The sequence below is a fragment of the Falco cherrug genome, chromosome 11 (assembly GCF_023634085.1).
Source record: "Falco cherrug isolate bFalChe1 chromosome 11, bFalChe1.pri, whole genome shotgun sequence".
Classification (NCBI taxonomy): Eukaryota; Metazoa; Chordata; class Aves; order Falconiformes; family Falconidae; genus Falco; species Falco cherrug.
The window spans coordinates 19,583,124-19,597,969 of record NC_073707.1 but is presented as its reverse complement, the minus strand read 5'-3'; the positions used below and the strand labels follow the sequence as shown (position 1 = coordinate 19,597,969).

At 36.7% G+C, this 14,846-nt stretch overlaps 1 protein-coding gene across 5 annotated transcripts in view; it reads right to left on the bottom strand.

Annotated features, from left to right (window-relative positions):
* ATP13A3 (ATPase 13A3) overlaps positions 1–14,846 on the bottom strand; it is a 58,753-nt gene that overhangs the window by 25,309 nt on the left and 18,598 nt on the right. For 4 of the 5 annotated variants that reach the window (XM_055723446.1, XM_055723447.1, XM_055723445.1 and 1 more), the window contains 8 exons: positions 11,240–11,333; positions 9,070–9,243; positions 8,114–8,284; positions 7,723–7,793; positions 3,972–4,052; positions 2,261–2,330; positions 1,268–1,402; positions 427–499 (listed from right to left, as the gene is read on the bottom strand). In XM_055723446.1, the coding sequence (XP_055579421.1) occupies positions 427–499; positions 1,268–1,402; positions 2,261–2,330; positions 3,972–4,052; positions 7,723–7,793; positions 8,114–8,284; positions 9,070–9,243; positions 11,240–11,333 (869 nt within the window). Of the gene's footprint in view, positions 1–426; positions 500–1,267; positions 1,403–2,260; positions 2,331–3,971; positions 4,053–7,722; positions 7,794–8,113; positions 8,285–9,069; positions 9,244–11,239; positions 11,334–13,570; positions 13,700–14,846 lie in introns of all 5 variants that reach the window. The other variant, XM_055723448.1, reaches the window with a different exon arrangement.

Below are 14,846 nucleotides of genomic sequence, written 5' to 3'. Positions count from 1 at the left end.
GCATGTCTTACAAAACAGTATCACACACCATAACCTAACCATCTTCAACTACTGCAGTATCCAAACGAGCAAAAGTCCAGAAATCAATTTGCAGCCCCTCCTGGGTAATAAATTGCAATGGAAACCAAACGCATGCACATCTTTAAGCTAAGAGAGAAACTACAATAACAGTTATGTATCTAGATTGGTAGATAATGAGAAACAGGAGCAGGCCAAGCACCTAACCTAGAACAAACCTTGAAACTAGAAGGATAATCCTGAACAGATGACTATCCTAAGTTCCACTTTGCAACTTCTCCATTTCCCATGCAATTTTGCTAAATAATGCAAGCATTTCAAGCTGGTCAAAGAAAACCCAGATGCACAATGACTTTACACTCACACTTAATGAACAATTTAAACTTCCAGACTGCCTGTGAGATTTACCTTGATTTCCTCTGCAGACAGAAACCCTTACAATGCTGTGAGCTGCTACCATGTCATGTAACATAACATATTGCTGCAAAGGGGAGAAAACAGTTCATTATTAGAAGCACAGCCTGTTGTTTTCTAAACGCACCTTCAGTCTCTTCAGGTAGAGGTCATGAAATTCTTTACTAATGTTCTTTTACAACAAAATGTTACTCGAAACATTCTCTTGAACATAGTTTAAGAAACTTATGGGCAAATAAAAGTTTGAGTGCATCAACCTGTACAGGTTCCTACTTTTTTTTTTTTTACTGGAAGCAACTATACACTGACACATAAAATGTTACAGATACATTTGGTCATTAACATACATAAGTAAAAAGTGCAGTAGTTGCATGAATCTGGGTAAGTAAGGGGTTTTTTTGTCTCTGGTCTGGATTCAGAGATTGCCATTTAAGAGTAATTGCTATGACTTCCATCAGCTACAGCAAAGTCTACAGAGAAAGAAGCACCACCAATTTAACAATCCACACACTTGGCTGGCACTCAGTTCTGTTGTACTTTTTCAAACAGAAGAAAATAACGTAAGATGGAATCACTACTGTCAATACAACTTTGTACATAAACTTGTGTCCAGATCTTATTGAAGTATTTTCCATACTGATCAACAGTATGGAAAATCAGCAGAGAAGGGTCTCAAAGAGAACTGTAAATTCAAATTCTTTCAGCTCAGAGGGAAACCGTAACGATATTCTATCTGTATACCTCTGAAATTCTGAAAGATTTGCAGGCAATTTCACATCAAAATAAACCCATCAGTAAAAAGCTGAATAGATTCATCTGTTTTCTTTGAACTTACCTTTCTAATGGTGTAGAGTGAGCTAACAATGGATATTACAGACATGATCACAATTGCTAATGCATAGTAGTGATATTCATCAGTGATCCACAATATCACACTGAACAACTGAAAAATGTAAAAAGGGTTGAGAACCTAGAAGAATGACAGAACATTAAAGTTACACCAAAAGGTCGCATGTATTCTCCGTCAGAAAAGAGTCAGTCATCCTCCTCCCTCCATGGAGGAGATAAAGCTTTCAATTCTTTATACATTTTGTTTGTTTTGCTAAACTGATCCCTCTTCTTCACTACTTCCTCAACCCCTCAAAAGCACAGTTCTCACTAAAATAATACAAGAATACATACTTCTAAGACTGCGTGCATTTTCCTATATATCTCAAAGCAAAATGATAGGAACATCTGATACACGTAAGTTCCAATTCTTAAATTAATTTGGATGTTATATCTACTTCTTATTAATAAATGCACTGACACCTCAAGTTCTCACTCCATTAGTTTAGGCTGGAGAGTTTCTTTGTTCACGTTCCTATCATGCGTTATTACAGCACACAGGTAACAAGTTAATTATTCAAATCCACCTGACACAAGGAAAATTAAACAAATCCAACAGAAGTATATGCAAGAACAGACTTGATTTGATGCATAATGCTGTAATGTATAATCCCTGGGCTGATCATGGAGAACACAGTCATTTTACGTTTGAAATTAACAACAAAAAATAAGATGCATACCCTCTCAAAGAATTCTGACACATTTTCTAACATCCTCGCTAAGGCACCAGGTTATGAGCTCTGAAAACCTTACAGCTAAGGCCTCTGAAGTTTGGAGAGCTCAAAAATAAAGGTCCATACCATTTTGCTTTATAGTGCTGGGCTCTGGGGGAAGGTTTCTGGTTTATGTTACTATCTGAAGATCAGTCCAATAGCCATTGTACTTAAAGTAACTTTTAATTATATACTCTTTTTTTAATTTGTTAAAGTAAAGATCTTACCTCCTTAATCAGAAGCTTAAAAATGGAAGGCACTTTCACAGCAATTTCATTTACTCCATAGAATGCTTTTCTGAATCAAAAAAAAGAAAAATATGAAGACAGTTAAAATTTTTATTAGAAATCTTACTGACTTCAAATTCCATTAGTATGAGAAAGTATAATATAATAGTTAATCAGTGGCCCCTTTTATTTATCATATTGTTTCAAAAGGTGTTTATTAGAAAACATTTACCTAGGGAGATATTCCAATACAAAGATAATTACTTTATACTTCAATTTATAACTTAATGTTAGGTTCTTTCATAGTAAGATTTCCCTGTAAACTCTGTATAGGTCCAATGTTATTAAACATGTCATTCTGAAAGCCAGCATGGGGTTCTCATTAACTTAAGCTCAAACAAGTATTAACTCTTACCCTGCAGTAAGACACTATTTTAATGGTCATGTATCTTAGTTTTATTCTTAGCATGAAGAAAGGCAAATCATGAAAGGGGGGACAAGAAACTAATCTCTGATGGGATCCGAGCTGGTTAAATGACATTGACATGAAGAGACCCTTAACAGATGTTCTTAAGGAAAAGCTTCTACTGCAGGAAAAGACACAAAATGACAGAAAATGGAATGATAAGCAAGCAGATGCTTCTGTATTTTAAACTCTAAGTCTCATTTGCAAAAAGCCAGCCAGGAATGCAAGTTTGGGTAGTGTATCAACAAATCAGAACACCCGTAATTAAGTACATATCTACAATTTCACAATAAATATTCCAGCTTGCTGTTCACATTTGAGAATAAAGCCCTGAACTATGTTCCATTCCAGTTACATTTTAAAGGTTTTTTTCTAGACTAAGTTCCTCTCTAACTATGCACTTCAGCTGTGTCCCTCGAGAGGCATATCTACACTATTAGTCTAAAATAGTATGTTACAAAATTAATATATTTTCCCCCAGTTATTTCTTGCCAACCAAAATTAAAAGAAAAAGTGGGGAATGCATTTAGCCCCAACCAGCCAGAGACAGACCCAAGCAAGTTACGGGACACACCAGTGATACTAACTAAGCTTTTAGAATTAAAGCCAAAGTCCTGAGACCTGGGAAGTTTCAGCCTGATCTTCCTAAAAGAAGAAATCAGTTACAGTTTAGGCTAGGTGTGCTGCTCTCTGGCATCCAATATTCCTTATTATCCATCTAGCACACTATCCCCTCTCTCACAATGACCATTAACCAAGGATGTGAAAGAAAACAAGCAGCAGAGTGATCTCCCTCAGCGTTCCCTTCAAGCCTTCAACAATCTGCAGCTTGAGACAAATGACCAGCTTTCCAGCTAAAGAACCCTTGATGGACTTTTCCACTGAAAATCGGTTTATTTGCCTCTGAACCCATACACACCCTTCAATAATGACAATATGTTATGGTAACATTTATGTCATTTAAAAGCGAGTTATATGGAAGGAATAATATTCAGAGATACATTCTGAATTACTTTAAGCAACAGTTCCACTTCCCATGGTCAGTGTAGTTTGAGAAAAGTCAGTCAACACAATATCAAGAATCTAGTTCCTACTCAAGTACAGTTAACAAGAACTTCATACGTTAACAGCCTTCTTCGGAGGAAGTGTAAGAGCCTGTCTGTAAACACTAACCACTCAACTGTCTTCTAGTTTGCACCAGTATTGGAACAAAAACCATTCTTCCCTCAAATACTGTAGTGTTACCTGTATTCATGCATTCCCTTTGTCAGTCCTCTGCTGTGTTCGTTATGAATTGAAGAACAGAATGTAGATTCATCTAGGCCTCTAAGTAAAGGAAAAAAGTCAATGAGTTATTTAAGAAACCTGATATTTAAAATTAAGTATTCAGTAACTCAGAAGAGCTAGGTCTTTGCCAAGAGCTACACTGAATTATAAAAGAGCAAAGTCTACGGATTACTGTTTTTCTAGCTATTTTTGTCACAACTGCAGATACCAATGAGATGTTAAAAGCAGTTCCCTCCTTGACACATCTTACTCAGGACAGTCATAACTATTTCAGTCAAAATGGAGCTATACTTAAAAATTAAGTTAAATACTAGCATAACGCGTATTCAAAGGCCTCTAAAAAGTAAGTTTATAAAGCATTATATGAACATTATATGAAATCAATATGGATTAATATTTCTTCAAATTATCATCATTTGTCTCTAGCAATGGAAGCATTTTGGAAACAATTATTAATCAATTTACCAAATCTATACTGAAGCTATTTTGCAGCATCTTGGTATCAAATTTTATCCATGACTAAGTAAAGTACAGTCTACATTTTAAGTACTTCCTTATCACTGGAAGACTCATCTTCACAGGACTTTTCCAACTGCTGTGAAAGCAAATGCTCTGATTTAGAAGATCTGCAGATTAGCAAGCACACCTGTAACATCACTATGTCTACAGCTACAGGATCATTTCAACTATCAGACTCAGTAAATCAGACCTACCATGCCCAATATCCAGGCGTTTTCTAGCGGACAGACTTTGGATGCACAGGCAAACAAACATCACTACCTTCCAAAAGGCTTTCACAGATGACATGACAAAGCCAGCACTATTCAACACAAGTCTTTTTTCACATCGGGTATCTATTAAGTTATCTACCAAAAATGATTCCGTTGACCCAGTGAAAAAAACCTCCTTGTGCATACATGAAAATCTCTAGAATGCAGGGAAAGCTTTAAACATCTCCACTATTGCCAATGCTAGGCTCATGTTTCCACCAGCATCTCATAAAAGAACAGAAGGTGAAATTGCTAATGTATTAATCTGGCCACAGGTTTAGGCTGCTCTAAAATTTTTCTAGTTCAAGGATTTTAAAATTATGATATTTAGATGAATAAATATACAATTCTCTGTTAATAACTGTGCCTTTCATCCCACTCTATCCCAAATTACCCGATTTTTCTTTTCCTGCATGAAAAGGAATGTAACAGTGGGCTTAAGAAGGGTCCCTAACACTAAGTACTTCGTATGTAAACATGAATACCTATGTGTGTAATGTCCACGCAAGACAAAGCTTCTCGCAGGATGTTATCTGCCTTTTACAGTACTGTTACAGTAGTGAATTCCCAGGGCATTTAAAAAAATCCCTGCATGCACACAGTTTATTACATAAAGCACTCATCAACTCACTCAGAGGTTCAGTTGACACTAGCTAAAACAAACAGACATAGAAGGTCAAAGTTGCATCCTCTTTGGCTGTGCGACCAAGTCTGATTTAGTTTAAGAACAATTACACTTGCATTTCCTGTGTTTAAAACAGTGACCTTAGTATTACATTATTATAAAAAGAACAATGATATGAAACTCAAGTTCTCATAACCGAATTAGTGGTCCAAGAAAACTTTATTTGCCTTCCTTCTGTATTATTCTAAGTCTTTAATTATGTGATCAACCTGTTCTGTCTCTGGATACCTGCATAATGAACTGCACTGAGTGAATCTATCTTCATGATGCAGTATTGTGCTTATATCACAACTATAGCTGTGTTGCTTGCCTTACGGATTATACTATAATAAAAGAAAAAAAGCAGGAAACAAAGTAAGCCTTCAGTCTCGTATACCACCTCTTTACAAATACTAACTTGATTCTCAACCATGTTACTACCTAATACCAATTTCTGTTTTTTACATAAACTGAAGAGCAGATTAAGAAGTATCTCTGTTAAGGACAAATTTTTAAGACACTTTTTCAAAATATTCATCATTCCTTAGTTCAGCTGTTACCTTGCAGGTGGTACCTAGTACTTCACTACATGATCATACACAATTTTCACTTTTTTAGGCAACAGTTATAGCAAACTCATTCTTATCTGACCTTGTGCAAAAGTGACTTAGTACTCTGCCAGTATTGGATATGTCTCAATCCAGCTGTTTCTCCTGTTTATTATCCAATTGCTAAATAATGGCGTGCAGCCCAGCTACAGTACCTGACTGAACAAGTGGTCAGGCTCAGTCATTGCTAATACATCAAACAAATGAAAGTTTGGCATATCAGCAAGAATGCAATTGAATAAATGCTCACATAACTTCACAGGCATATCTGAGATTTTTCCAGGGCTTATAAATTGGCTGAGTTATCTCAAGAACATCAAAAGGCACAGTCAAACAGCCAACAAATGCCAATTTTCAAGTCACTGCTTTAATGCTAAGGAACAACATTTTTTCTAAACACATGGAGTCATATGATTTTTTTTCCCATACCTGTTCTTAGCATGAAAATTTAGGTTTGTGTCTTTTTTTTAATCTCATCTATGGGAAATATTCCCCCTGAACAGTTTAAATTAGCAACACTACAAGCATGGAAACAAGACCCTGTAATGCAAAATGACAAGCGTCACTACCTGTAAGACTGTGATTCAAGGGAGGCTTAACATAAAAAATGCTTATGTTTTTAATTACTGATGTATGAACTGACAGATTTACACCCTTCCAGAGGAGTGCTCAGGTTTGTAACTGCTTGTATTATGATCATTTCTTTAAATTGTTGTCATTGCTGATAACTTGCCATACTGTTTTCACACACTTTTTTCAAAAACGTTAAGAAATGTCTGCAGAGTACGTTTCTTCTTACAGAAATTTTGGCTTTTTTTCTCCTTCAGTCACTGGTCATTAATTTTGTCTATATGTAGTGCTTGGACTTTTCCACATGATGATTCAATGCAGTGAACTTTGATTTAGGTTAAAAAGAGGTTATATTTCTGATCTGAAGTTCTCATTTTAACAAGTAGTTTTCAGAGAAGTCTGTATTCATTTGACTTGTTAGCACTATGATAAGGCCATATCAGTGGCATCAGAAAAAAGAACTTTCTTCTCAAGCCTAACATCCAGCAGCACTGTTGCATGACAACAGAAAATATGGTGTATCATATTCACTGAGCGCAGCTAGTACTGTCTACTAAAACCCATTTTCTATCAATGGTAGAGATCTGGTTTTGTTACTAAAAAGTAACAGGAATCAAATCCAGCTCAACTGGACTAAAATGTAGCAACAGACCTACACAAAGATGAGCAACAAGGTATTCAGTGAATTCCCCTATTCCTAGATACTCCTTCTGGGTCTAGCTCAGCAGCAATGCAGAAAATACAAGTTATTCCATCAGAAGGAAAGTTTTTAAGAGTTTATAGAAGGAGAACTACTGTCTATAAACAGGTGCTCTGATTCTCAAATAACACTCCAAGAGCAGGCAAAAAGCCTGCAGAGGCATGCAGCCTGTCACCCTATACAAATCATGCTTGATAAAGGTAGATTAAACAAATACCTTCCTTCCAAAGTCACACAGAGTTAAAATTTCCCTGCTCTCACTGTGGTTCAAACAAAGACTCAATGAAATAAAACAGCTGGTCAGAATATGCTACCAATTTTCACTACGTTCTTAGGCATGCTATTGCATTAAAAAAAAAAAAAGTTTGAAGCACAACACAAAAGAAAATATTCTTACCGTACAACATCAAAACTTTGAACTGAATCATTCCAGAAATACTTCACGCTGTGATGTGTGAAATAACGAATCTGCAAGGGCAACAGACACACATATTAAACTAGCACTGCTTAACACCTCTCTTCTGACTGGCTTTATTCTGAACAGCAACAGAATGAATTTAGAAAAACTTCACTGAAAAATGAATACTTCTCTTTCAAAATAACCTTCCAAGTATTCCACAATTTCCAGTAACAGCTTATTGAGGAAAAGATTTGTGCTCCACCCAAAGAATGAGTTAGCCTTTTAGACAAAAGTGGCAGTTCACATGTGCTGTGTTCTGTGTGTTTACTCTAGATACTACTTCAGATACTTTGAAAATTAGCAAGTGTAGTACTGCAGGTTTACTTACAGGCAAATATTTTTTCAAATCATTTTTATTCTCTTCTGCAGCAGAATCACAAAAATGAACAGCATGGCCATTTGAAACCTTGTGTACAGTGGCGTTAGGATTCTGTAAAGGATTGGCTACCAAAGAAGGCATATTGCGAACCTTTGCACAAAACCATATCTTGAATTCATCCTTAAAAAGAAGGAAAACACCAAGCTGGTTGAAACAGCATTTAAGCAGCATTTATTGCAACAGTTGTAGCAAAATGTGTCATCAACAGATCGGAGATTAGCAGAGCCCACACACAACCACAGAAGATAGCCCCAAGTTAACAGCAGCTACCTTAAGAATACATTTTCTTCCCACAATTCTAAAAGCATATATTTTGCACTGCAAGATTTTTGGTTTTGTTTTAAGCAATGAGTCTTGGTACTTGAATTTTGACACCTTCAGCCCTTCACAATTTAATATAATTGTTCTATAGTTGGAGGAACTGTGGGATTCCTATGCATTCAGCTGCACTCACCCTGCAACTTCAAGTAACACAGATCATAACCAGGGATTGTACACAGCAATTGTGCAGGAAGAAAATCACCTGAAATCAAGCCGCACTTGGGTCCATAGTTACACCTTAATTCAACAAATGTATATTTGCTGAACAGGGGAAGGAAAACCTGAAAACCATGTTATTGGGTTACATGAGCGAGGCACCTGTTCTGTAACTTTTGATGACAACCACATTCATGTACTTAATTCTTAAAATCCAAAAGCAAAGACTTTCTTTTTGCTATGTCCTCCGCAAACAGCTGTCAGGCGTCTCATATGAGCAGCAAATTTATCTGCATTACCAAGGAGCACAGTTCTGCAGTGCTGTAAAACAAAATCATCGCAGGCAAGGATTTGCTTATTTTAGCAAGCAGTGTGAGGGATGCCAAACAACTGCAAACTGGGAGAAGCGCACCCTCCTATAGACTTACAGTTGTTCTCAGCAGAACCACTTCACAGTCTTTAAGCGTAGTCCTTTTGCACGTTGCTTTCACACGCCACTGAGGCATCCAGTAGAGGAGGAGGAGAAGAAAGCCACCAGAAAAGATCACTCCTACAGTAACTAGCACCAACTTCCAGCGACACAGATCATAGCCATAGATCTCCTGCATGGAAACAGGGAAACAAATAACAAAACAATGACCCTCTTAACTACTCTGACTCGGGAAGCCAACGTTAATTCTTCACATAGTGCGGTATTTAAAGCAAATCAAATTTCAAAGCTATTTTCTCCTTTTGCTTTTCTAGGGGAAGGAAAGTTCTAAAAGACTTAATACATCATGGAATGGCAACAAAAAGGAACACTGTTTCGCTCTGTCAGAAATACAAATATTAGTAATAGCCTGACAAAGGCAGAACATCCACATTGTTTAAAACGTTTCCTTGCAGGACCTGTCTCCTCTCTGCACTGCTCCCTAAGGCTTGAGGGTGCAGCGCAACCTGCCTTAACTGAGTGAACAGCAGAGTTTTTGACCATAAAACAGCACAAGTCAGCTAAGCACTTAAGAGCAAAAGTCTATGTGGTTTTGTCAAATGCTGATTTTACAATAGCATTTGACCAGCTAGCACGCGTAGTTTTGAATTGCTGGTACTAGCTGTATTTCATACTTTCTAAACAAGCCTGTAAATATATTTATCAAATACTGCTTTTTAGTAGAGAAAGTGGCTTATTTTGCCTTCCATTTAACAAGAAATGCTACTGTGAAACATTAGAAACAGCAAGCCACGCTGTCAAAGGCTCTGTAACTTGCACCAGCTGGAAAGATCCTCTTCACCCATTTTAAATAAATAAAAAAAAAAACCACAAAAAAACCCCAAAAAAACCCAACAACCCACAAAGTATTAAGTGTGCCTTGGTCAAAGGCAAGTACCAACTTAACCTAATGACAGCCAGGAACAGAAAATAGTTCAGTGACTTTCTGCATGCTGTGTTACATTCCCGAGTTTCACATTACATCATTAGATTATATTTCCTGCTGTAAAAGGGCAGTGAAGTTTCCCATTGAGTCCCACCCACACTGTTCATATTGACACCAACTTTTTGCAAATTTTTTGTGCTTTTCATTAAACAGTATTAGAAATTGTTCAAATTCCTTTCCTAAGAAAAGGCTTTTCAAAAAGTTTGTTTTGCAGCCTTCTCAGCTGACAAAAAGCATAGACAAAACCCATTCTCTGTTACCCCCAAAACATTGGAGCTAGTATTCACTCTTTACCAATAAAAACAGGTGGGTGAAAGATAGTGTGAGAGGTTAATGCTTCTTTTAAGGCAAAACAAAGTTATTTCCTCCAAAAAGCATTTGGTTTAGTGATCAGACCATAAGCATCTCAGTTTCGTTTTTTGTTGTAAGGTGTATTTGCTTACTCTCCATATCAGAGCTAGTCTGGCGAAGAACAGCTTTTCCTAGCAGCATGCACAAAGACAGAACAAGGACTTCAATTCACATGAATCTACCATTTTTTAAAACAATTCCTGCATACCCCAATTACTTTCTGCTGTCTCTAGAAAGGGCTAGAAATTTAAAGATCAGCTGCCACTATTTTCCTGTCAAAGCTAACTGCTGCATCTTCCAGGACAAATGAAGAGAGATAATTGCTCTGGTAGGAAGGAAAGTTTATGTGCTACCAAATATCCATAAAACTGTTTGCCATGCTTTAAGGAATGGGTCTTATCAGCAAAAATACAAATATGCAAGGATATGCTCAGTACAGTCAGATTATGGAAAATTAACCTGTTTTAAACGACAAAAAAAAAAAGCTCCAGGATTTGAAGCAAACAAAAACAACAACAAAAAAACCAACCACAAGCCACTTAGCTTCCATTTTCCTTAAAAAGAAAAAAAAAAAAAAAGTGCAGCACCAAAATCTGTTGGTGCTATCTGCTGGACTAATGACCTCAATGTAGGCAACCCAGCACTTTGCAAAGGCTTTCAACAAAAATGTACCCTATCCAAAGACAAGATTTCTTAATACAAAAAAATACTATTGAGGATAACCTTATAAAATTGCTAAAGTGATTTAAACTAAGACAGTCTACTTCCTGATGTAACATGCCCCATTTAGAGTGAAAACTATGAAAATGTGTAGACACACAGAATTCATTACCATCTCATCTTCCTCTGCTTTATTGACAAATTTCTTTTCTTCCTTCTCCATGTTTAGTATGATATGGAACTTCTCAACTTGAGATATGGAAGACCTTTAACAACAAAAGAATTAAAAACTGAAGCAACATTGCTGATTTTGTATGTATTAGGTTGTTTTATTTTCTTTAAGTGCATACACATAAAACACACTGACGCATATTAACAATTGATCTCAAGCTTGCACTGTTACTAGTTTCCAGTAGTAACAACCCAAGGAGCTCTAGTAAAGCTCTGTGATTGAACACTGGATTGAATACAAGTGAAATACTTCAGAAACAGCAGGCTTTGAAGGACAGAAAAGAGCTTGTACCAATTTAACTTGGTTACATTCCACATGCAGCAAGCATTTTTTGGTACATTCTACACACTTCAGATGGAAACATAAATTAAACCTGTAAGAAAAGCTTACAAGTAGGTCAAGAATATACATTTCTATCATTCCATATGTAATAGCTCCAATCAGCTGCTTTCAGAAGCCAGGCTATTCTTCAAGAGATGTGCATCTCTCACCTGAGCAGAAAAATAAGTACATGCTAAATAAAGTTTAGTCCCTAGTTTAATATTTATAAATCAAGACATGCTTAATGGTCAGTTAGCCTTTTCCCTTCTTTCCAATTATTTTACTATTTAATTTGTATCAATGGGTTTATTTCTTGTTGTATATCTCTCATAGTTGCAAATCTCGAGGGGTACTCTGAGGACAGATTATGATCACAAGTTTCACAAATACAGAAAGGCATGAAAAAAATATGAAGCTGTATGAGATTAACATAGTGCACACAGATCCCTATAGGGAATACAAATAAAAAGCTACAACACAGTATAAGGCTCGTCAGAAGTTTCAGTATCACACACACAAAGAAAATCAAAGATACCAAGTCAAAAAGCTAAATTTTTGAAATCAAAACTGCACCTAACCTTCATTTGGGTGCTCTTGTACATGTTAATTGTATACAATTTATAATTAATGCACCCATCTCATATTTCCACAGGAACACCTGCCACAGGTAAAACCACTGAATAGCCAGTGCTCACCTGCCAAGACATGGATTAACTATCATTCTCTGCAGTGACATCGTACAGCCTTTAATTACTGCACATACATGTCTCTCAGAAGACAGTACTTATTACCACAGCACATAAGCTGTCTTCAAATATTAAGGATTCACTTTTTCAATTGCATTTTCCATCAATAAGTCATGCAGCCACAAAAAGTTTTATTTACAGAATTATATTTCTGTTAGAGTTCACAGCTCCATGAGAGAATTATTAGATTTATCATACTTGAACTAGCCTGCTCTTAAACAAGCATGCATTTCCCTGCTGTAGTGTACTGCAACATCAAAAACAGTGCCTGCAGGCAAAACTCCAATCTTGATGAACGTATCTAGCAACAACTGTACAGGAAAGCACCAGGTGGCAAAGTAAATGCAAACAGCTTCAAGATCAATAAATCTCAACTGAGATTTCCACATGGCCAACACGTCAGAACAGGCACCTTATGGGACGCCACGGCAGCATGAGAGAGAAGTGCAACTGCTTTCATTTAGGGCTGTTTCACAGCTAGGAAGGAGCGGCAAGTTGTCAGTCTGAAGAAGCAGAAAGGGAAATCTCAGCACTGAGAGCACCAGCAATAATTCCTGTGATTCAAAAAGTTCTTTGAACAGCTGTGTAGAATCACACAGGGAATATATGAGAAGCATTAGGAGGCTATTTTTGACTCACTTCATTAGCTCCATCTGCATTATTTTATACTCATTTATTGAACAACCTTAAACTAACACACATTCTCAGTATTTCATATAGTGCTTGTAAGTTTCTCTATTCAACTCAAATTCAAATCTCTAAACTTCGAAAACGTAAGAGATCTTTCCTTAGTTGATGGGTCATGAAAATCATTACTATTCAGCAACAAAGAACAGCACTCAGAGTCTACTCCCTGTCATCAGCCAAAGCTCATCATCAAAAGTTCAAATGCTAACAGCTTTGTGTTCGTTTCTCACTGCCTTGCTGAAAGTTGGGGTTGAACTCAACCACCAGGAGTTCCACAGAGGTGCCCTCTCTGGAGGTGACTTCAAGGCTGCTGGCTCAGGCTGAAGAAATAAATAGCAGCATCTCACCAATTCAGAAGAGACTTCAGCCATCTGATTGATCTATCTTTCTTCTATAATACAGTGGGAAATTAAACATCTTAATACTTTAAGGATATAATTAAATATAAGCCTTGCACTACAATGGAGTATGAGATTTTACTAGTACATGAACTGAAGGAAGGTTAAAATCCACTCACAAGCAGCAGTGTGGACTCAGGAATACTCAAACACCAAGTGCCTCCGATGCAAGGGCTGCCACTCAGCCTCTCCCCAGCACAAGTTCCCTGGAGTGAATAGCTGGAGGTGGTCTTTCCCCCTTTAACAAACTGAAAATAACAACCAAAAAGCACTATTTATTCCTTTTAAAGAAAGGGCCAAAACCAATGGAAATGGTGGAAGTTACTGTTATTCCACTTACATAATTTTTACTCACTGAGCTACCACTGCATAGCTAAGCATATTCTAGAGTCAGAAAAGCTGAAGTCTGTAAAAGAAATGCTGTTTGCCACCAAGAGCAAAAGAATGTAATCACTTCCATCATTTCAGAACATCGGTATAGATTTAACAAATGGTATAGCAATCAGCTGAGCAGTGTCTGAACCATAAGTACTTCTAAGAGCACACATTTGAAACACAAGCTTAAACAGTAAATCTGCAACTTTGTCAAAAAAAAAAGCCTATCAAAATTAAGTTAAACTGCATTTGCTATTTGTCTCTGTCCTGAAGAGTATGTACCTATCAGTAGGACAGCACCTGCAGTTCCAGATTTCAGTCAATATTATTTTGGACTTAAAGTAGATCACAAATTGGATCACTGGAGAAATTAAAACAGTAAGGTACAAACCTTAAAACCACATACATCCCCCCCAGTGAAGAAAATGTTGCACCTTTTCTGGATTACAACACCAGTATCTATTTGTTGATCTATCCTGAGTAAACAATCAGGATACCAAGTATTCTACCAAAATATTTATAGGCAATAAACATTTGTAGCAACTGTATAAAAGTTGCAAGTGAACTCATGGCATATTTATTAAGGAAAATGTTGCAAAAGAACTACAGTAAGTTTCAATCAGTATGCCTGAAGAGTTCCACAAGCCACACTTTCAATAAGGACTATTTAGCTTATCTGAAGTCAGTTTTCTAATAGCTGGCATAATAAACTACTTCAGTGCAAATTTTACCCTTCAACTTTCATTTGGGGGGCGGTAGGAAGCAAAAAGATCTTCCTTCTGTTCTCCTCAATATTTGTCCCAAGCCCATAATCCTTAAAAACTAATTCTGCTTTAGCATACATATATTGTTGCCATCAGTTTATTCTTCCAGTTTTCCATTTTAACTGCAAGTTTCATTTCAAGAGAAAAAAAATCCAAGGTCTGGAAAGACCACAGCTATAAAAGAAGAAACTTCTAATATCTCCTGCAGTCACTGGGTAATTAAAATACCGACCTTCTCAGACAAAAATATAATTTT